The 24,947-nt window shown below is 40.6% G+C and overlaps 1 protein-coding gene across 2 annotated transcripts in view; it reads right to left on the bottom strand.

Annotated features, from left to right (window-relative positions):
- Positions 1 to 19,996, bottom strand: part of LOC138589034 (protein kinase C epsilon type-like) — an 88,828-nt gene extending 68,832 nt beyond the window's left edge. For both annotated transcript variants that reach the window (XM_069659308.1, XM_069659309.1), the window contains exon 1: positions 19,189 to 19,996. In XM_069659308.1, the coding sequence (XP_069515409.1) occupies positions 19,189 to 19,536 (348 nt within the window). In that variant the 5' untranslated portion in view covers positions 19,537 to 19,996. The remainder of the gene's footprint in view (positions 1 to 19,188) is intronic.
- Positions 19,997 to 24,947: the final 4,951 nt, after the last annotated feature.

Genomic DNA, 24,947 nt, shown 5'->3' with positions numbered 1-24,947 from the left:
ATGCATCTGAAGCTTAATGAGCTTCATTTTAACCAGATCACACTGCGACTCATTCCTCCAAGACACACAAACACTGAGAAAGAGAGAGCTGTCCCAAGGCTTTTACAGTATCACATGAGCCTTAGTCAAGCTGCAGTCATGTGGCTGCATGTATCCACAGAGAGACCTACAGCTACAGGCTCACTGACATTCAAGCAGAGAGGGAATCCTAGAGTGGTGGAAATTTGTGAATGTGGAAGTTAAACATTTGTCTTTAATACTGAGAAATGTTCAGTGGTTAAGGTTAAGCTCACTTCACTGCCAGTCATCGCAGGAGCAGAGAGTGTCGGAGCAGTCGACAGATCTGCACTTGTCCTGTGCTTTAGTTGAGTGGTTTTGTCTGTTGTTACCTGTTTTCTTTCACGTAAAAACCATAGGCTGTATATAATAGACGTAGCCACCGTGACGTCACCCACTGGTTTCTCAGCTGTGTTACTGAAGCTGAAATATGGCCGCTGCCATGTTGGAGCAAGTTATCAAAGCTAAACAGTCTGTCGCTTATTCATTAGCTTGTGGATGAGCTAGTTTAACTCTGTGCTGCACTGACAGGAGATTCTTTTTGTGGTGGTTGACTGACTGCGGTTTTTTGTCAGACATAAGAAGTAGTGGACTCACCCCCCGCTTGCCAGATGAGATAGCCGCGAGATACCTGGCTGTAAACATGTAAAATTGGCATTTCCCCATCTGCTGTAATGTTATTTCATGGTTTCTGGAACCAGCCTCAAGTGGACACTTGAGGAACTGCAGCTTTTTGCCCTTCCGCATTGGCTTCCTTTTGGTAAAAACAAAAGAACCATTTTTTGAGACTAAAAGAATAATTTAATAATTTTTTTTCTTTGAAACTATTGAACTGTTCTATAAATGAAAATATCATCACCCATTTACTACGCTACATTGCACGAAAGTACGCCATGGGTCCATAAAAAATGTGCGTATTTTTAGCAGAGCAGGGCTGAGAGCTGGTGGATCACATGCATTAACGAGAGTGCCCAGAAGAAGCTCTGTTGGCTGTGTTGCAGCCAAAAAGCTGTGAAATCGCAGGGTCAGTCAGTGTGACTGAATTTAGTTATTACATGTGTGCACACCGTTGGTACTAGAGTTTACAATAATTTAGTTTTTGGCTGTTAATATTTCAGAATTCCAGCCATATAGAAAAACTATCTGACATATGCTGTGAATAGCAATATGTGCCTAATTAATTAATTAGACATCATCCTAAATGTGTGTCTTTGCATTTCATTAACATTGAATAAGACAACTTTAAAATAAGCTACATAAAGAAGTCAATATATGTCTAAAAAAATAATTAAAAATAGCCTCGTCGACCAAATTCACGTTGGTCACATTGCTGTTTAGGTCGGCTTGCGGTGGTGCTTCCAACCACTTGGGACAACTTGAAAGTCATTAACCTTTTTCCTCAGTGAGGCGGCTTCTCAGGGCTTTTTTTATCCGGTTCTGGAGCGAGAATCCACCCACGACACCGGAATTGTGCTCGCAATTTTGCAAGTTTTGCCTAGTCGGGGTAGATTTCCCTATCGGATGACAGTTTCACAGACCGTGTGGAATTTCAACTTGCCATAGCCACGCGGCGCTTTCATCTGGCTGAGTGCCGAGATGCAAATGATGGGTCGCACTGTGCCGTTTTCCGCCAGGTCTCTATGTTTTAACAGTGGAGGGAAAGCCTGTATAAGTTTATATTTAAGTTCTCTTAGCAACACATCTGTGAATTAACAAAACAGCCTATTTCTTTATTTGGCATATTTTCCCACCGGACATTTTGGCCTCTTCTTTACCTGTCAGACAACTACATGTGATACCAGCAAAAGCCGGTAAACACCAGCTAACATAAACCCTGGTTGGTGCATCTGTGTACATTCAACAGACACACAGCAGCTGTTAAACAGTGCCATTCAATTTTACCATAGATATGAAATGAAAAAAAATGTCCTAAATGTGTCCAAACGTTTCTTTTTTTAGCCTGTAAGAAATAGACATGTGTGTGAGTGTGCAGAATGACAGGGTGTTTTCTCCTCTCTCATCCTGTTTGTGAGGAAATGGAGACTTCTCCTTACTAAGTTTAATTCTGCCCTGCGGAGCTCAGCGCTGATTTATGTCACAGACATTCCACGATCCTGACCTCTATACTTCAAACTATGATTTATAAACTTCATTAGACCTGCTGCATAAACTCGGACATTTGTGCTGCATGTCTGCGCTCAAATCTGCTGACTTCTCTCCTCTGCTGATCGCCAATGTCAAAATGTTTTGTTTGTTTTTTGGTCTGATCTCAACTTTAAAATGATTTTTGTTGAACTCAAGCAGCCTTACTTAATGTCTTGATTTCAAACTGGTCTAAATATCCATCCATCAGTCTGCAATGGAGCCCTAAATTAGAGGTGCAAGTCGAGAGAGAACGCTAAAACAAAAGGCATCTCCATCAGAAATGAAAAGTTAGCAGGAGAAGAAGAGAAGCATCTTGCATTCCTTACATAGTATTTGTCTGAATATTTTTAATATTTCGTGAAGTAGCCTAAGTGACGGACGACGTGGTCAGGACAGCAGATAAAATAAGGACAACAGGAGCTGAAGGCGAGCACCTGGGGAGCCATCCCTCTCTCCCTCCTCCCTCCTTTCTCTGGGAAGTAAACTCGGACAGTAAAAACAGGAAGTAGGGCCCACCGTGTGACTCAAACACACTGTGGCTAATATTAGACTCATACACACACAGCCCAGCCGCCCCCCCCGTTTCCTTCAGTCCACAGAGAGGACACCCCTCTACTCCAGCCCGCAGGGAAGCAGGGTCAAGAGGAGAGCAGGCCGGAGCTCTTCCTCTGTTCAGTCTGTATGAGAGCTGACACAGGCTCGGGAAAACACTATTGCTCAATAATTTGCAAATAAATCACAAGTTACGTTCCCTGATGATCATACTGTACAATGAATTCAAGTGCCTTTGAGCAAGACGAGAACCAGAGTGCAAAAAGCTGCTCTTGTGCTTTGACCTTTCCTGCTGCATAAATATCTTTGCACAAGAACAAACGCTTAATTACAATCTGCAGAGAGACAGCGGAGCGCTCCACATTCCTCACATGACTACAGTACGGCTGTAGTGGCGGGGGAGGGGCTTATTAACATGAGACTCGTGTTGTGTCTCGCTCATTCACTCGTCGGTCAAAACTGAACTTTTCCTTTGCGTCTCTCTCCACTGTCAGATCCAGCAGCTGAAGCGCGATCAGAGCAACAACACGGCAAGCTGACTTAGTCACAGCTGCAACATCAGACTAACAGTCTGACAACCACAGCAGGAGACTACAGAGTTAGCAAAGAGTACACTCATAATGCAGACTAGAAATATTTTAGCATAATTCTGGTTTAAAAATGTTGCATTGACTAAAATGTTGGTATCTTTTCTCAAGGGGTAGTTTTGCAGTATTGTGAGCAACTATTGATTATAGTCATTATTTACTTATGTACCCATATAGTTTGGCTCATAAAAAGTCCACATAATATACAGTATAGCTCATAAATAGTTCCCAAAAGCCCAAAGTTGACTGACTGTCAAAATTCTTCTTAAAGTTTGCCCTTTTATTTTGAAAAATTACGTTAACATTTAATTTAAAATCCAAAAAACATTTCATGAATTTTCTTCTGACAAGGTTTATCATTCATTAATGTTTTATTTCAGCAGGATTGCAATTGATTGAAGAGTTTCTGGTGATAACCAAATCAGCTCTTGTAATAAATGAACACTGCCTTTTTGTCAAATCTATTTTAATTTTAATATATTGATACATCGTCAACTAAAAGTCATTAAATACTGCTGGACAATGGGAATAAAGACATTAGGAAATGTTTTTTCCTGTGTCATTCCACACTGAGTCCCTCAGCCTCAGGCCTGATGACTCCAAACTCCCGGTGGTCTGAGCTCCTGTGCTAGTGACCTCTAACAGAGCCTGTGCTCAGAGCCTTGGGCCTCATTCACAAACAGTGCATACGCACAAATCTGTGCTTAACCAACATTTGACGCACGAATCTCGGATTCATCAATATGTTCTTACTTTGAGTTTGTTCGTACTCTGCGAACAAATTTAGGACTTCCTCAGACCCTGCGTACGCACAAATGATGAAGGACCGGCTTTCTCAGAAAATGTAAACGCACACCCGTATAACTTAATGCACGGCATATTCAAACTGTTCATTTAAAAAAGCCTAAAGCCTAAAGCCGTAAATTTACTAATGCATTGACCAAATAAAATTGTTGTTGCAATGAACATTGTTATTTTAATTTGAATAAAATGTTTTTTCGGATTGACTTGCACTCGTTAATTACAAAACATCACTTTAAATCATGAAATGAAATAACTTTAGGAGACGGTTCTTGTTTAACGTTATCACTTTCACCCTCAGTGCGTTGACAAATTCCAGATATGAATGATTCAATTATTGCAGCCAGTCTCTCACCCTGCGCTGTCAGATCAGCTGGTCCTTGTCCTCCACCTGTTTCCTTCCTTTTTTTCTGCTCAGCCATTCTTTTTTTAATGTCCACCTTGATGTCAAACCACTTCTTTTTTTTTTTACCTGAGCCACGGTCCGAACCTCAGGACACACAGCATTTACAGTTTTTGAAGCCCAAGCTTCATTTTTTTTTCAACATCGTGACTCCTGAGGACACACTTCGGAAAAGTGTTTTTTTCTTGCGTCCCCCTCCGACAGCAATTTCACTTTGGGGCCATCTCTTGCAACCTTTCCTTCTTTTAACTGGTCTTCACCTCACCGCTCTCTTCCTGATACACCAAGCGGATGTCCTTATATAGAGAAATGGGGGCGTGGTAGAATGCAGATTGCAGATTGCGGGCATGCGCTTGTCAATTTAGAATGATTCTGATTCACTTACATACGCACGGTAGTGAGAACAAAATTGGTCGGTACACACGTCATGAATCCGAAGGTGATTTCGGGTATTCACTTACTTAAGTAAGAACATTTCTACGCATGAATGAGGCCCCCTGACACTGGGCAAAGTCAGTGAGTAATACCACTAGCGAACGCTAGAATCAGTTGCACGCTGATTGGACAGTTTAGCTTCCTCTGATTGGATGGTCAGTGGACAACGTGGAGGCGAGCTGATTGGCTGGATAACCGAAGCGTCAAGAAATGGTCAGAATTCATACTTGTAACTCACAGCTCGTAACTTGTGAAGTTCGTACATGTAGATAGGAAATTTGTGTGTCAGTAACTCAGGACTTGTAAAATGTTTAAATTGAAAATATTGTGGCACAAATTCTAAGTACACAAACACAAAATATTTGTACACCTGCAAAACTTATTTACAAACTCACAAACTTGAATGTGTGAGGACAAACTTTTTTTTACGCATTAACAAATTAGATTCTAAAATGCATATTTTTTACATGCACACAAAACGTGAAATACAACCACAGACTGTGAAATTATTTGTGAACATTATTTACAGGCTCAATCTTTTTGACTATTATCTGACTCCATGCTCACAGCCCTACTGCAGACTGGAGTTAGCCACATGACCTGGGTTATATCTGTGCCCATAATACTATAAACTAGGAGAGTGTAGATTGACTGTCAACAGACTTGTTGGACAAATGTTTTTAAATTCTAATGAGACTCAAATGACTCAGCTTAAATGAACAACAGACTTAGCCTATAAATAACGTGGGCCAACATTCTGTCCTGAAGGCACCGTTTATGTTGGAATGAAACTACTTCTATATTTGTATCACTCAACATCTTAATGTTTCTGTGAACACAAGAGTCTGCTGCTTTTAAAGGAATGTCCCAGATAATAACAAGAAAAGTCTATCACTTGATCTGAAAGTCCATCAAAACAAGCTACATATTTAGAACGCTGAAACTGTAGGAATGTTTTTTTGTATATGAAACCAATAGTTAATAAAGCGGATACTATTTCTGGGGAAAATATTACAGTATGCACGATGCAGTAGCCATGACAACAATAAAATAAAAGGCAGCTCTGTCATAACATAAAAAAATGCTTCAAATTAAGTATAGAACAGTTTTTTAAGTATGAACAACATTATAAATTAGTCCATGGTTTGGTGACATCATTGTAAAGCGCTGATAAGGCTGAAATGCGATATGATGACAAATTGTAAACAAGGCCAAATGCTCCGCCCTTCATGATTCTGCCTGTGCTCTCGTGTGTTTACTTTTTCTTGTCTAAATTCATGTTGCCACTGGTCAAATAACTGAAGATAGATTACAACACTGTCATCATGTGGTCGGGGGTTTAAACACAACACAAAAAGGAACCGCCACTAACTGCTGCCACTAACCATTGCGGGTAAACTATAAATCAGTCGATCGATTTTCACAAAACATATTATTGAGATGCTCAAGTGTAGATTCATATTTTCTTATACCCCTTTAGTTTTGGATATAGCCTTTGTTCTGTATTAGACATAGTTTGCACATTAGCTTTCCAGTCGCTTAAGTGAAGGACTGTGCACTAACTACCAAGCAAGACGAGAAAACAATCACACTTAAGGCCCTTCAAGAAGTTCGAAGCACAAAAAGTCAAGTAAGTGAGTAATGGATCCTTTATAAAACTGCTGTGACTGAGAGGAAGTATCACAAGAAGATCCATGTGGCTCAGAATAAATGTTAAGGTGGTGCAGCTTCTGCAAACAATGCCCACATCACACCTTTAATGAAAAAGCAGTTACATAACACAGCCTCCATGTTGGTGTATTGTTTGCCTCGCTGCTAAAAAAACAATTATGTGAAGTATGTTATTTTCACCTGAGTGCAACTACAGGAGATGAGGTTTTATAGGGAAGCGCTCGTGTGCAGACCACTTAGCCTAATGAACTTTTACTGATATTAACTATGAGAGGAGCTGTGACTGAAATACCACCAGACGGGGACAAGTGATGTCTGTTCTCGTCAGCTTTCATCTGCTCAATCGTCCTCTTCTCCTCCCTTTGCCTGCTGAACATGCCCACCACATCAGACTCCCATTAATAACCTGATCAGAAGACTGAAAACTTTTATGTTGCAGGTAAAACGTGAGACTCATGTAGGCTGATACAGGAGTTCGTAGTTGCTTCGTATTGTACAGCAAAACCCATTCCACTGACACAAGATGTGACTCGGCTACAGCTCTGAAAGTAACAGTATCATTTATGTTTATATACAGTAACTCTTAGGTTAAAGAGGGCTAATTATGCTGTTTCACATTTCAAGACATATATATAATGTTGCAATGTTGGATGTCCAGACTAAACGTTTCAAATCTGTAGGTGAAAGTCTGTTGGAGTAATCCCCAGGCTTCTCAGCTCAGTCTGCAGGCTGCTGTGAACGCCAGGTTTCACACAGTTTTTTCTACACGCTGCACTTTGTGACGTCACAGCAGGCTTCCGAGAGCTGGCCAATCAGAAGAAAGCGGGCTTGTAGGGGCGGGGTTTCTGAAAGGGACAGAGCTGACTGAGTCATTTCAGGCAGAGGCTGTATGAGGGCCTGCCAGAGCACCAGTGTGAGTTTTTTAAATGTAAATTATGCTAAGCTACTCCACAGGTATCACAGAGTTAAATATGAAGCTTGATACCCACCCTTTAACTAACAAGCAGTTCAAAAAGCACTTTAGGACAGTCTGTGCAAGGGGTGAGAATTGCAGGGCAACTGGCAATACGATACATGATAATATCACGATTCTGCGATAATTGATATATTGAAAGAAAATAAGATAATGATACAACACGATATCTGATTATCATCTTTTTCGGCCGTTCACGTTACCCTCATTCACGTCATATGCGTCACTGTGAGGAGTCATGAATTAGTGATGAGTTGAGTCAAAATTTGTAAAATTAAAATATCAATATTTGCGCCAGCCTAACAGTAACTGTAATGCACAAGTCCAGATGATGATATATTTTTGTATCGATATTATGTCCCATGCGTAATCTGTGCTGCAAAACCTTAATGAGGATGGCGGCAAAAGCCAGGAGTTAAGAGTAGTGAACACAGACAACAATGTTGAGTGAAATTGACATGCTGATTCTATAAAACAAGCTGCTCTGGTGTTGAGCAGTTGCCATTGTGGTTATAACTCCTCTGTTCTGGCACAAAGCTGGACAACAGATTGACAATAGTGTTAGTTCCTCCATGATGTTCGTTGGATTTTTATATTATATATTATTATTATTATTATCTTAGAATGTTATTTTTTAACTTAAAACCCCTGTTTCATTTGACTTTACCACACTATCAGTGAACTTGATGGAGTTTGCTGTTTCAGGTCTGGACTCGGCCATGCAAACCTATTTAGCATTCCTGGTTCTTTACGTTGCCAATTTGGTATCGAGACTGAATGAGTAGCCTAATTATATGAACATTTAGAAAGACTTTCATTCCTACAAATTGTTTGGCTGACAGCTGGGGTCACCTGCTTTCAAACACGTTGTCATCGGCCTCATAAGGACAGTCCTTGTAACACATTGCCCACAAAAGTGCACACTGACCTGATGCTGTCAGACACATACTAGGTTTTGACCTAGTCTTGTTTAACTTCCGAAACCCCTGTTTCATGTCACTATACCAGACTGTCAGGATCCACAGTTTCAGGTCTGGACTCAAAGCCACATTCAGGGTTCTTTTCGCTGCCAATTTGATATCAGGGCTGATTGGCTAATTGTATGAAAATTCAGACAAATGCCATTGTTCATACTTTGATTCCAACAAACCCTTCATAAAATAACAAAATATTTTGTTTATTGGTGTTATTGCTTAGAAAAAAATTAATGCATATGTTAATAATCATGGATGAAATCAAATGCCGCTGCTTCACACATTAGCCCTCCCTCATGCAACAATTTAAAACTAGACTGCTAGTCTCTCCCCCACCCCCGTCCCCACCCACTGCCTGTTGTGCTGTTAAATCAAACTCTTGTTTTCAATCTCCACGCATCTCTCTTTATGACAAGTTCTAGCAAGACGCCTGCCTACACATGAAATCACTGCAGCAGGAACTCCTGACAGATTTAGCAATCTGATCTTCCTTTCCATGTCTTATGAACAAGACTTTTTTCTACGCTATTCTTCAGCTGTCTCCTTTCAATCTCAGCCAAAAAACCCCAAATCAGACTGAGATTAGCTGGACTGAACCGGTGTAACTGGAAATCCAACAAGCTTATCAGATGTACTTTTGCCAATCCAGCTGGAATGATGCCCATTTAGCTCGACTTAAAAATGCCTTAATCAAAAGTTTAGGTCAGCAGTAAAAAAAAAAAAAAAAGGTTACTTTACGTTCTTTGATTCAATGGATGATCAAAACGAGTATTAGATCCAATACCATCACGTTCAAGTCCACAAAAAGACAGTACCAAATAGTAAAGAAACTGCTCCAATCAAACAATACCTTCGTTTGATTCGTTTGGTAATCAGATGTATTTTTTTTTTCACAATCAATCACTACAGAAGTTCTTCAATTTAAGGGGAGGAGTTATGTTGAAAATTTAAAATGAATTATACAGTCAATAAATAAATTTTATTAATTTGAACACTTTAAACTACTTAAAAATTAGTCTTAATAGATATGGTATTTTTCTGCAATATATCCATCTACATAATGGGTTTCCGTTGAAGAAGAGAACAAGGCATCAAGTGAAGTACTCTTTGGGTATCGGTATCATTTAAAGGGTACTTGTATTGGTACTGGTATTGTATTTTTTTTTTTACAATACAGCCAGCTAGTTGGTATCATTTCCAAGTTTGACATGTCTTAGTACTGCGAGTACTGCAGCACAACTAATTCATGTTCCTACTGAATCCCACTTTCAGGCAGCTAAGTCATGGATCATTGAAGTACAGTATGCTCCCGTCATTGTTTAAATGAAACAAACACTGAAACCCTTGATTCTATTAAGCGTGATTACAAGGGGTGCAAGAAAATATTGATACACTTAAATATCCCGATATTACGGTTTTGTAAAAAAAAAAAAACATTTTTAATTAATAATTTACATGCAACGATTTTAGTGGTTCATTTTGTGTTGTGCTGTTTAAATCCCCGACCACTAGATGGCAGTTCAGCCATTAGACTCTAAACCTCCAACATAACAACAACAAAAAGTTATGCCTGCATACCGCTAGCATTAGCCAACAATAGCACTCATTGCTGAATCTGAAAAAGTTAGACCGGCTCCTGTGGCGTATAAGGCTGAAGTGTGGGCTCATTTTGACGGTACTAAGACTAAGACAAAGCGGCACTAAGGAGTTAGACAAGAGCCATGCTGTTTGCAAAATGTGCCTTGACAAAGTTCTCTGGGAACACAACAAATCTGAGAGCGCGCTTAGCAAGACACCATTCTGAGGATGTACAGCTAAACGAACAGCAAACAGCTAACGGTAAACGAGTGGATCTCACTCAACTCACTCTGGAACAAATTCACACACCGAAGTTACCACCGACCTCAATTCATAACTGCACAGAGAAGTGTCCTGAAAGCTGGGCATGTCTTTCTGCAATCACTTTTATTTTTCATTGATATGCACTGTTATTAGTGCATAAAAAAGTGAATGTTTTTGACTCAGATTATATGCATATGGTGGTGTGTTCTTTAAACTAATGTGTATACAAACATATACACATTTTTTTAATCAGTTTTTTTACAAATCGCAATATATCACCTTGCTTACAGTATCCCAATATATCGCAATATATTGAATCGTAACCCCTGTATTGTGATACATATCGTATCGTCAGATTCTTGGCAGTGCACAGCCCTAGTGATAACTGATCCCCCGATACCGGGAATCATCCCAGTGTGTTATGAGAGGCACTCTCCGATCTCCTGATCAGGGCCTTTTTATCAGTTCCTCGATCCCACTTCAAATCCACAGGTGATCGTGCAGTGGCGGCCCCTAACCTCTGGAACCTCTACCACAGAGCATTAGGTCTGCCGAATCTGTGGTCAGTTTTAAACAGCTGCTAAAAACATATTTCTTTAGGTTAGCGTTTTCAGAAACTCTGTCTGTCTGTACATCATGCTTGTATGTGTGTTTAAATGTATGCCAATATGCTTGTTTCAGACCTATATGTATGTTGCATTTCTGCCTGTCTGTGCAGGATTTACATGTGCACTCTCTCTTATAAAGCACTTTGTAAGTGTGTTTTAAAAGGTGCAATACAAATAAGTTATTATTTTATTAATGGTGTCATTTCAGAAACATCCAGAGCGTTGTACACCACCCATTACACAACTATTTTCATATCGTTGCATATTATACTTCACACCTACTTGAGTAATGAGTTGAAACGTCAGTGAAGTGGATTCACTATTGTGTGAGTATGTATTTGTGTGAGTGTGTGTCTGTGTGTGTTCTCTGGTTGACTAACAATATGACCGGCTTGGCAGGTATCATTTGCTGCAGGAGGTGATTGACAGCAGGTCGAGTTCAGGCTTGCAGGAGAACAGAGACATATTAGTTTTTGGTCTGGTGTCTGGTGTGTTAGTCGATTTAAATTTGCACCGACTTGTCCTGACACGGGATGAAGATTTGTGTTCACACGTTTATTTTAACTGAAATATCTGCTTCACAGAATTAAAAACAGAGACCAACTGAAGCCTTTTTTTCCCACCACGGTGCAGATACTATAAATCCTTCAGATTCATTGAAAGATTTTTTTAAAAATGGTCCCAAAATTCTAGTTGATCGAACAGGAATCATGAGTATGCACTGTTGTGGGGCCATTGCGGTGCATTTTTTGAAGAATACAGAGTTTTTCTGTGCTTGAAACAAGAATAAAGGAAAGAAAAAAGTTTTATCAGATGAAATGGAGGGAAAGCCGTGATCAGAGACACAAGCACAGACTCAGGTGCAGTTTTACTCCTCCCTATACAAAAGCGTCTTTCAGTTCTGAACCCAAAGTGAGGACATTGAATTGAAATAATGCACAGCTGAAACTTTTAAGTAATCTAAAGTTCTTGTTAATGAATCAGTTAGCCTATAAAAACCTGTGAAAATAGACCTAGAGTAGTCAAGAGTTAGGAAGTTACATGCATGATAACAACCATAATATCTAGTATTCATTCTTTTTGAAGGGGAAAGCTAAGGCTTCAGTCTCACATGTCATTATATTGCTCCTTTGTTGATGATATAATTGGTGTGAAAAAGTGAATTAATTGAAAGGAGTAAAGTTTACCTGTATTACCTAATTTTCAACAGCAACAATTGCAACCCAAAATAACATTACAGAATCTACCCAAAGATATCGGGCCTGTGCTGCAAAGTGCGCATGCGTCAATGATTGTTCTTGGCTGCAGGCCAGGGTTGACTAATCGGTGCGAGTATCGCAAACTGGTGTGCCATCGGTGTTTATACATTTTTAAGTTAGATATACCAGACGATTTCTAGTTGCTGTGTCTGTATATGATAAGAAATTACATTCCCAAAAGTTTGCATGTTCTTTCTGTGCATGCGTGGGTTCCCTCCGGATACTCCGGCTTCCTCCCACAGTTCAAAGACATGCTTGTTAGGTTCATTGGTGACTCTAAATTGCCCGTGAGTGTGAGCGTGAAAAGTTGTTTTTATTAAGTTATTAATTGTGTAATCTAATGAGATGTTAATGTAGAATTTACCCAATTTATTTTAGTGTATCATAGTTGTTAAATTGAGTTACTCTTCACTCAAAACATAAGGTCAAATTTACTCAGTCAAAAAAAGTGCAAATTGTTACCTCAATTTTAACGAGTAGATTCTATAGGTTGTTTTTTAATGTGTACATCCCATTCAGTTTGGTGACAAACAGGGGAACAACACTCAGGTGTAGAACATTTTCATAATCCCTTTTTAACTTACCTTGACTAAAAATGAGATGGCAAAAGTAATCATTTTTCAAGTCTTTTGTCATTTTCATTCACTGATGACATCTTTGGCTGACCACGGAGGTCAGCCCTACTCATGGGTCTGTATGTGACTGACTGACTGAGCGACTGACGGTACTTTCACAGCCCTAGAGAGAGAGTTGCAACATCGCAATGGCGGATCATGGAGCAAATTGGTACTCCACTGACGCAACTCTCCGTCTATATGGTTCTGGATACTTTGTTCGGAGGGTATGCGGGGCTGCTCCTCCGCTGTTCTCTCCAACGTTCCCCCCGCGCACCTGCTTTCAAACACGTTGTTTTGACCTCGTCTTGTTACATTTCATGCTGTGTAAACATGGTGACAACAAGGGGTTAGCAGGAGGCAGCTGTGAACTTGACGCTAGAGACCTTTGCTTTTATTATCCCTTTTAAGTGATCTAAAATAAAATCTACAATAGCTACAGCAGTGATGTGTGATAATGATATGAAGTGCAATACAAATATTATAGAGTGCACATTAGCTATAGCTCTTAGTTTCTATGTCTATCTGCTGTTCTGCATGTTTTACGCAATACCTATGTTTGCAACATGTCCCTCCTGAAACAAAATAAAAAATCCAAATCCGCAAAATTGTCACTAATCAATCTGTAGATGACAGCGAGCTTGAGCTCCATCTGACTGCATCAAAATGGTGTGACAGCACGGCCATTATTCCCAGGGCTCCATCCAAAAGGTAAACTTTTCGCATGGTAAGTGAGAAAGCATGGCTTGTTTATATACAAAAGTTCTTATTTAATGCGATACATTCAGACTTTGGGATGTGTTTATTGCTCATATTGTGATAACTATGAAATTGTGATAAATTGTGCAGCCCTCGTTTAGGCCTATGAAGCGTAGGAGTGGCGATACCCCAAGAAATTACATCAAAGTAAGCAAGAATACAAGTGTAAGCCTTGGCAAGCCATTTCTGTCCCAGAGTTTAATCACAGCTTATTTGCTAAACAAAAATAAGCTGCAAAATCAGATTTTTATTCATAAAAACAGCTTATTTTGTTCCTTTCAAGTTAAAAAAGCACGGACTGAAAGGTGTTTAAAACAGAAGCTTCTGCACTTTGATGTAGCTGACAAAATGTTTCATCACTAACCCTTGTTTATAAAAGCCCATTCACACATGGAACAATGAGAAGCATGTTGTTCCACAGTAAGAACAAAAGCTTACCCCGTCTTGGGCTACATAATAATGAAACCTGAGACAGTGACAATGTGCTGACTAACTGTACGTTCTCCCTGTGGGAAGCGCCTGCACCTGGAAGACAGGCGGGCAGAACAACAGTATACAGCTCACCTGAAAAAGAGCCCATAAACAAACTCTACCCGTCCCCTGTACTGAATATAAGAAAGCTACTGTATGTGGTCCATGTTATTGTGACTTTATAGGTTACTCGATCATAATGCTCCTAAACTGATGCCATTTGTCTTTGATAAGTCTTTCCTATTTCCCTGGAAAATAAAAATATTTTTTCGTGTGGGAACTCACCAGACAACGTCTGCAACCTAGCTGCAGCCCAAAAACAACAAATAAATCCAGCCTTGCATTCAGACGCACTGTTTTACAATCTGGTCTCAGGTCAAGTGATTCATATCAAGCTAGTAATGTGATTGGTTAAGATCTAATATTCCACTCATATTATTAAAGGAGCACTCTGTCAGATCCTGGCACAATATTGTAACATACAATAGGCCTATATCTGATACGTTTACAGTGACAATTTTGATTTCCTTGATCTCCTTTAACAAGTCTAATATCGTCTGCCTTACTTCTGAGAACCTGCTAGTAGCAAAGCCGGCATCAGAACTAGATCCTGAAATGTTGCATGTCCGAACAGAGTCAACACAGTCTTCGGGTTATAATATTCTACCTTTTAGTCATTTTTTTTCATAAAACCTTCCTCCATCTGTAGATTTCAGTCAGGGCAGAGGTGAGAAGAGAAACTGTTTTCCTGAGGGCCATTATCACACCTGACACTTAACTTTTATTTTCCAATACAAGGCCATGGGCTGCCTAAATCGCAGAAAATATCTGTGTCTCAATTCGGGTGCTGCATCCTTCGAAAGACGTGTTCTACGGTGCGGAGGATGAGTCATTGTAGCCTGTGTAAATGCTAAAGCCGAACTGAAATGAGACAGTCTGGTCTACGGAGGATTTCCTGTTTGCGTCAGCTGTTCCCACCCTTAACCTTGCATCACCAAACTTGACTCCTGCTCTGACAACAGGTAGCTAGTGGGTTAACTAGCTATTATAACTAACGTTAGGTCACTTAACCTATTATTTTAAAGATCATTTGTTTCAAGGCCCCGTTCGTTTTCGTTTTTTGTACATTTGTATCGTTAGCTAATCGACTGACTGCAGCCAGCTGGACCAGACTAATTGTCTCTTTAAACCATGTGTTAAAATTGTTTGGTTTTGATGCCAAAGTTGTGTAATTGTTTTGTTGCAACACAGAGACATAACCACATCTTAGCTTCACTTCCTGTGGCCAGGTTATCTCTCTTGTCCTAAAGTCTTTGAACACTTTGCCAAGCAATAACAAGAAAGCTAACGGCTAAAAGTAGCTACCATTAATCACCAGACAACAAAAAGAAAATAAGACAAAGCATTATGTTTCAATGTTAACTATAGGCCTACAACCTTATTCTGCAGCTAGTGTAAAGTCACAGTTTGCAGGGCTGCTTAAACAGTGCCGTAAAGTCTGGAAAAGCTGCACCCATTTAAATGGAAACATTTGTGCCCATTCATTAAACATTACTGTTCATGAAGCATTTTAAAAATATACAGTTACAGTTAGATTTTTCCAGCTTCAATTGTCTAGAAGATCACCAGTTTCATAAATTGCTGAGTCACTCGAATGTCCAGCTCCTATAATATTTAGAAATGTCCTTGATCAGAGTGAGACGTACAGCATGTACACTACATTGTGAGATGGGTTTGAGGCTATGGAGCCACCGCAACTTCTCTACAGACTTTTGTCAGTATACATTAGCATTACTCAACAGCAAATTACACAAGCTGTTTGGTTCCCTCATGGTGATGTCAAGTTTTTCTTTGTCTCAGATGACATAGTGAATGATGCAGCTTAAGTCAAGATAACAGCAGAGCACCCATGGTTGTGCCTTGAAATGTGCACCTTTAAACACAAGGAGACGGATCTAAAAGTTGATTTCATTCAAGTGAATAAAACCAGATTAGATTATTAAATTGGTTTTGGGGTCATTTGACTTGAAATAAATTAGAGGCCTTAACAAACACATTAATACTCAGGGCTAAATATTTCTGAGTCATTTCCTGACAATTAATTTTTTGACAGATAGCTCCTGTGAGAAGTTTTTCGCTGGTTATGAAACAGACTGAAATTAATTCTGATTACTCTATATGACCTGTAAAAGCAAACCAGACCATCAGCGACAAGACTGATTATTTCTATGTAGTTATTTTTAATGCCTGAAAATGCTGGCGGGGGGGCGGGTGGCAGACGAAGCCATTAACTTCACGCTGCCTTTGATCAGATTTTCCAGGGCAGAAATTTAAAGTGAGTGATACATATGACTGTTAAAGAAAGCAGGAGATTTTTTGCTAAAAAAAAAACAGCTTAAGCATGTACAGGACAAAATCAGCAAAGAGATAAGAGGTATGACTTTGTCCACAGGGGGCGCCAAAATCAACACAGACATAAAGTTCCTCACAGCAGCTTTAATTTGACATTCCAATGGCATTAGAAGTAGAAGCTGCAGGTCATGCGTCAAGGTCTCCTTGATTACTGTATAAAAACACAAGGTTCTAACTTTCCTCACTGTGGTTAAACTGGGTCACTGGTATTTAAAATATCTTCTGGTTTTCCTCTAATGTCCTCTGACTGCTCTGCCTGAACTCTCTGTGATTTACTGAGTTTCCAGATGGACCGATTGTTTACTTTTCACTGTTAGCTAGTTAGCTGAGTTAGCGTCCAGACTGGAAGCTCGGAGGACTGGGGGACTGTTGGGGCTTACACTGCTAGCAAAGTAGCTTCAGACAATCTGGAGGAGTACGTCAGTCAGGTTTAGCGCAGCGGCGTCCGCATAATGAGCACCAGAGTCAGACAAGTGGACAACAGAACAGCACTCGGCAGCCTCCAAGTGACCACGGCCTGAACGGGGGCGACAGAGGCCAGTTTGATCACCGGGAATACAGCACTACTCTGGCTCCCACCAGGACTGTGTCAGAGGGATGCTGGGGACTTACAACTGCAAAACACACTCAGTAACCCAAAAACAAGCAGAGCTCTTAGACAGAGCTAATGTTAGGAGCAGCGAGAGACACAGTGATGTTTTAATTGAGCCTACTTTATTGTTTTCAACGTTTCAATTATAGTGTCTGTTTGGAGAGGAGAATACTTCTGCGGATAATTCTGCCTCTTGTAAAAAACCTTGTGAAGAATAAACACTACAGGAACCAAGCGTAGAGCACAAGAGATAGTAAAAACTCTTCACCACACTTTGGAATATTATCCTAATGCGTTTCAGAGATGTAGGCTAAACCTTAACACGCGCAGCTGATTATTTAAACCCACCAGAACTTCAGATGCTCTCATCTTGTTCCAAAATCTTTGATCAATAACTGAGTGTTTACTGTCAAACATGAGACATCACACAGCTCTCTCAGCCTTATCTGCATGAGGAATACACTCTGAGCTGTACTTTCTGTTCTCCATCCTCCTTCTGTTTCATCCTCTTCCTCTCTTTCATCCTGCTCTCTCTCTCTTTCCCTCCGTCTCTAATGGACCTGATGGCCTCATCAATAATACACTCAAGCATCCGTCTGCTTCAGCAGCTTCAGACAACAATGACCAGCTTCTGCATGCTGCCCTTTGTGTGTGTGTGTGCGTGCACGTATGTGTGTGTGTCATGCATGTGGCCAAAACCACACCCTCTCTCTCCTCTGCAGCTCTGCTGTGGGTCACTGCTTCATCTAAGCAGAGCACAACAAAGGTAACAGGATCTATACTGTCTGTGTTTGTGTGCAGGGACTAGTTCATCTGTCAGACCGAGCTGCAGGACAACAATGTACTGGTATGGATCAATAGTAAAAAAATAAATAAATATTGGTCTTCACAAGTGAAATCTGATGTATAAAATTTGGTGAAAACACTAAAAACAGCTGGCTCCCATAATCACAGGTTCCAAAAATCAGCACAATGGAGCCTTTCTGTTGAACTCATTGTTTTGGTTCCACAGCCTGCAACATTACTATTATGTGACTACCTGCCAAACATAGTGAAATTTGTGGAAAAAAGTGAAAAGCGGCTGAGTATGAGATTTAGAATGAGATTTACCTCTCATAAAGACAAGCTACAGAGTGAGTAAATAACAGCCTGAGCCAGACACATATGAATAATAACATTGCTTCATGTCAGCTAGCTGAACGTTTTGCCATAACCTTAGCCATAGATGTTTCCAGCTTGTTGCAAAACTCCCAAGTAGCTAATAAAGGTTTTATTGCTGCTTCACAGACACGTGTTCATCTAACTTAGACATGATTATGAGACAGCCACTTCTTTTCTGATCTATGGAGTCATAAGTCGAAATTTTACATCAATATTATGAGATGTTACTTTCACCTTTGTGAGTCAAACATATTATGTAATCAAAAAGCTCATAAAAATGACTTGTTTTGACCATGGGGAATACTTTAACACTTCTTTCTGCTGCTTTTGATTTACTTTTATCTAAGTGCATTTTTGCATGTTGGACGTGTAAAGGAATAGTGCTGTCCTCAATTATTGAAAAGAAGCAATATTTTTTAAAGTTATGGGTCCCTTATTAAGCTAGAATTGCAATCATTTGAGGCTGGGTTGTGTAAAACACGCCTTAACCATCCAGGGCCCAGGTGTTTCCAGATGTTTTTTCCTGCATTGCATTATATATATTATTTCCTGCATGTCATTATCTAGTGACCCTTCCTTATACATTATAACTATTTTATATAAAAGTGCTTTTTGCAAAACGGTTTGTTTTTACTGTGCCCCCGAAAGAGTTTACTTTGGCTATTTGTTATATCATTGGGTTTTGCATTATTGCTTAAATAAGACAAGCTTGTTTCAGGCAGTTTCTTAAATATGAATTACATAGGCTAATGACTTCTTTTAAAACAGCAGCAACAGAATTACTTTTGGCAGCCCTAGTTAAAGCTGTTGAGGTTTCAGCACCATCATCAGCCCCACCATGAATGCCCCAGGGGGTCACACAGCAGTCTTACCCAGTCCTCGAAGTGCTTGCTCCCGTTGTGCAGGATGTCCTCGAACTGGATGATGCAGTTGGCCACGAAGTCGTCGTAGCCGATTGGCGCATCGTGGAAGACGGACAGCTCGATCCTGCGGCCGTCGTGGACCTCCGTGGTGAACTCATCGTTCCACGCAGGGCTGTTGGTCTTCTGCTTGGTGGAGGTCTGGCCCACGCGGGAGTCGTCCACATTCAGGGCGATGTACGTGTCCAGGAGGAAGGTCTGGGTCTTGGGACCGACGGCGTGACGCAGGGACCACGCCGTGGGTTTGAGGTCCAGAGCCTCGCGGATCTTGATCTTCAGCTGCCCGTTGAAGATGACCATGGTGACCGTTAAGTCCTGTAACGGTTTGAGTAACGGCTCTGTTCAACCGGTGGTGCTCAGATACTGTAATCCCCTCCAGTTGACGGAGAAAACGCCAACTATGAAAAACCTTTATTTCTTCTTCCTTTTCGGTCTTGTTTAAATCGTCTTTTTGTCGAATATGCTACAAATTTCCCGAAAATAAACAGCAGCAGCAGAGAAACGACCGAAGCTCTCCTTAAAAGTGAACGGAAGAAACGTGAACAAACAGCCAAGAGTTAAAACACACGCGAGCAGAGGCCCCAGGTGTGACTCTGCATGTCATTGCTTTTACCTTCGAGGTATTAAAGAGCTCCTTTAGCTGCAGTAGGGCACCCTGGAAGCACTAGCCTGTGTTGCATTGCACCGTGTGGTGGGTGGGAGGCTCCAGACGCCTGCTGGCAGCCGCCGCGGTGCATCGGGGATGTTCCAGCCGGACTGCTGCGACCAGACAGCGGCTGGAAACAACCGCAGCAGGGGCGGGGAGGAGGGGCGGATTCACGCGGTTGGTATGGAAGTATACAGCGGTTCCTGCTGCTCGGTGCACGGCCTGGTTTTAGTCCCTGCTGTTGATGTTAACTTCCAGTGGACATACCGCTGGCTGCCTCCCCCCGACACTGCTCTCTGTCTCCGTCCCTCTCTGGTGCAGGAAATGCGAAAAACACGTCAGATTTATCGGAGCCTGGTGTGACAGACGCAACCCAGACTAGGGAGGTGTTTAGGAGCAGCAGGGCTGGGGAGAGGAGAGGAGAGGGATGGGTAGCCTAAATGAAGGATTTGATACCGGTTAATTAACGCTTTACATCGCACAAATGTGCCCTTTCACAAGGCTCTTTTATTTTTTTTACCACCTGGTGAATATGCTGATTTCGCTGGAAAACAGGTGTGACACTCAATAAAGCACAGTTGCAAAGTGCTCTACAGATGGGACCTTAGGGGATGAATTAAGGGAAGCATGCTTAAAATTTCAAACAGATTATTGCAAGCCATATTACCCCAGCTACATGCTGACTTTAGACATATCATTTCTGAGACAGCTAACATCTTTATGACTATTTAACGACTTTATTGCCTAATATTTTGAGTCCATTCTGCCTGAGTTTGCAATAGCCTATTAGAGGGCAGGATGAGATGTACTGCAACTTAAAGCTGCTGTGAGGAACTTTCGGTTTTTATTGAGTTTGTCGCCCCCTGTGGACAAATCTGTATCTCTTAGCTGATTTTGTCCTGTACATGCTTAAGTATTGTTTTTTAATAAAACATCTCAGCCTGCTTTCTTTAACAGTCATGTCACTTAAAATTTTTGCCCTGGAAAATGTAAACAAGTTAATCGCTTCGTCTGATACCCCAGTTTCAGGCATTAAATATAACTATATAGAAATAATCAGTCTTGTTGCTGATGGTCTGGTTTGCCTTTATCGCTCATATAGAGGAATCAAAATTCAGACAAAAACTCCTTACAGGAGCTTTAAATGGTTAACCTTGCATCCACTACATATGCAACATTAAGGGCTTGAATTAAGTCTATAAGAATCATTTTAGTTGCTTTACTTAGTCAAGTTACGTATTTGTTAAATAATAGTATTCCTGGCAGGTTTGAGGTTTGTGTTGAGAGTAGAAGACTGTGCTACAAGAAAGTATTTCATAAATATTGATGAAATAACTTTGTTTGGGTTCCAAAATACTTCATGTCTACCTCCTTGAAGCTATCCCACAGTAAAATCACTTTTGAATAGCCACCAACAATAAAAAAGTCTGCATGCAGACAGAGCATGTGACATGACTGCACTTACAAAATGGGATTTTCCGCATTTTTCTGCACAAAGAGATGCTTTATATAGAGATATATGGACTGTACACATGAGACTGTATGTGTCAACAGAGGCACCAATTGCTAAATCAGTTTTACTTTACAACAATATCAGGCGAGGGGTCAGACATCTGCTTAATGTTCCAGTAAATACTGCTGGGTGATCACCATGTGCACAGGAATGTCTCTTAGTGACATAAGAGCAGGAACATACTGTAACTGTCTCAGCACAAGGCCAAACGCTATTTACATTTAACCAAAAGACAACCAACTTATCTAACACCATATCACGGACAGTGTGTAATAGACAGTGCCCACAATAAATAATCACAATGTGTTATATATTTCAAGGGTTATTAAGGCCTTGGAAAGCAACAGAAAACAATGTAATTGTTGAGGTTGAGTCCTCCAACTTTGGCTCTTTTTCAGTTAATATAAATTCTGTGTTCTACAGATATTGCTTTACAGCTTGAGTTCATACAGTTCTTATGCATAGTGAGTATTTACCAAGAAAGCAGGCTTAATAACTACCTAGAAAATGTTGAAAAAGCTGTTCCATCATATCTAGTACAATTCAGTACACTCAATCCTTCTACTCTGCTTACCCCTGCTGGTGATTCTTTGCCATTGCGGCCCAAACCAACTCCTGTGCCAGCTGAAATAATCGTTAAAATCAGCCAAAAATGCACTGTTTCAAATGTCAGTAATGTGAAAAAAAACATAAATGTTTCTTTTAATTGGGCTTTAATAAAGAAAATATAGAATGCAAGTGCAATGTATGGGGGACATGAACGTAAGCCAACTCTAAATTATACAAGCAATTTTAGATGTGTTTTCAGATCATTTGAAATCAACAGTATCATTGTGTCTGTTATGTTCCCACCTTGTTTTGTCATTATGCAGCTCAGCCAGTGTGTCTGTGAGCTCTGCAGAAAGGAATCGATCACAGACTGAAGAAATCCCCTGGACATCGGCCACGTCGTGCCTCCTCTCCCTTCCCTCTCACTTTAAATCAAACAAACGTGGCCTGGCAACAGAGGACAGGATCATGCTGTAGCCGTCATCAAGACTGTAACTATGATCACACCAGGACAGTAACATCCCTGTAGCTGCAGGAAAATCGCTGTTCTGAAGCTTGAAACAAACATTTTTCTATTTTCAGTCGTAGCAGGATTAAAAGGAGAAATATTTTCCACAGGACTTCTTCAAAGATGTTTCTGGACTTTGTTCTACTGTGCAGATATCAGAGCCCCATCATATTTATATTATAACCCGCAGAAGCTACATCAATGTCTGTAGCGGAGTCATGAGACTGTTGTTTGTATCTTCTTCAGACGGAGCTTTTTCGTCTTCTGCCTGCTTCCTTGGAAGTGGGTGCAGAGGCTTTCTGCTGTCCACACATGGTAACAAAATCTGACATGAAAGAGAGCCGCTGCTGTTTAATGTCAAAACTGTTTTTTCCTGTTCACTCTGCATTTCATCTGAGTGATGTAGCTCTGTTTTTGTTATTCTACAGCCTTAAGTCTCATCCAGGAGACTCTTACAAGATTGATTAACAGTGTTACACAGTAATCAGGATAAAACAGACTGTAAAACAAAACCCAACATTGCATGCAATATAAACATTTACACTGGTGCTGTTGGAAGTACATAATAAGGTAATATAACACAACTTAAAAATAAAATAAAAAATTAAGGGAATGCTGCACTGGGTCAAACTACTGGTGTAGATGATCTTGTAGTGAAACATAAGGTGAAGGACCAGGTGCTCATCAAGGATAGGGCAGGTCATGAATGGAGACAAAGATGACTGTCCAGCTAACTGACCGTAAATAAATCCAAGGTGTAGAGAGGCAGTCAACAGGCATCCTGGGCACTATGGCGTAGAATAAAAATCCTGTAAAAAGGAAGGTAAATCAAAATAACAAAGGATTTTTATTCTACACCAGAGTGCCTTGGATGCCTGTTGACTGCCTCTCCACACCTTGGATTTATTTACCCTCAGATAGCTGGACAGTCACTTTTTTCTTTGTCACTATTTAAAATAAAAGTATTAAGGAATGTGGCAAACACTTCACCTGCTTTCAACTTACATGTTGTCGTCAGGACTTAACGGTTTTGGTAGATGTTCATTGCTCCACCTCCTTATTGGTGAAATGGGGAGGCAAAAAAGCTTCATAGTCTTCCTCACACACAGGATATAAACTGTTTTTAAAACTCAGTAGTGCCTACCCCCATCAAAATGGATTAATGTGTCTTGAGGTTTCTTAAGGGGTTGTGCAATAACTTCATGGTGTTCTTATTTCGTATGATATCGTACTGTATCGTAGCGTATTGCACTGTATCGTACCGTATCGTATCTTATTCTATCGTATCGTACCGTATCGTACCTTATCCTACCGTACTGTAGCGTAGCGTATTGTATCGTATCATATCGTACCGTACGGTAGCGTATCGTACCGTACCGTATCGTACCGTACCGTACCGTATTGTATCGTACCGTATTGTACCGTATCGTATCGTATCGTACCGTATCGTATCGTATGGTATCGTATCGCACCGTACCGTATCGTATTGTATCGTACCGTATCGTACCGTATCGTATTGTATGGTATGGTATGGTATCGTACCGTATTGTATCGTACCGTATCGTATGGTATTGTATGGTATCGTATGGTATCGTATGGTATCGTATCGTACCGTACCGTATCGTACCGTATCGTATCTTATTCTATCGTATCGTACCGTATCGTACCTTATCCTACCGTACTGTAGCGTACCATATCCTACCGTACTGTAGCGTAGCGTATTGTATCGTATCATATCGTACCGTACGGTACCGTATTGTATCGTACCGTATCGTATGGTATCGTACCGTACCGTATCTTATTCTATCATATCGTACTGTAGCGTACCATATCCTACCGTACTGTAGCGTAGCGTATTGTATCGTATCATATCGTACCGTATCGTATGGTATCGTATCGCACCGTACCGTATCGTATTGTACCGTATTGTATCGTACCGTATCGTATGGTATTGTATGGTATCGTATCGTACCGTGCCGTACCATACCGTATTGTATTGTACCGTATCGTATGGTACCGTATCGTATGGTATCGTACCGTATTGTATCATATTGTACTGTACCGTATCGCATGGTACTGTATCATATCATAGCATGACCTCTTGCAATCATAAAACACCCTAAAGGTTCCATTGTGGTCAGCTCCTGTCACGTGTCAGTATTTGCGAGCCTCTTCCACAGCAAGGAATTGTGCTTTGGTAAGCATGAGCTTCTTCACTAGGCAAATATCTCCCCCTGCACGTACTAAGGGCTTTCAGAAGGAATCCATGGTGCCACATAGGAGCCTCTTTATCCACTTTGGAAGCCCTTTTTGTGTCCCTCACAGCTACCCGTAGTGAGTACCCACATGTGGTTTCTTACCTGCGTCAAAACTGCACTCAAGTTATGCCATTTATTCTCTCATTTAGATTATGGAGCAGCTGATTGCAGTATTTGTTTGAAATTTAAGGCTAAACAAACTTTCATCCATCCACCCATTATCTGTACCACAATGGC

Source organism: Semicossyphus pulcher, unplaced genomic scaffold (assembly GCF_022749685.1).
Source record: "Semicossyphus pulcher isolate SPU_LCO1_2020_fin unplaced genomic scaffold, fSemPul1.0.p SCAF_12, whole genome shotgun sequence".
NCBI lineage: Eukaryota > Metazoa > Chordata > Actinopteri > Labriformes > Labridae > Semicossyphus > Semicossyphus pulcher.
The sequence above is the reverse complement of the archived record's forward strand: the minus strand, read 5'-3'. Positions and strand labels throughout refer to the sequence as shown.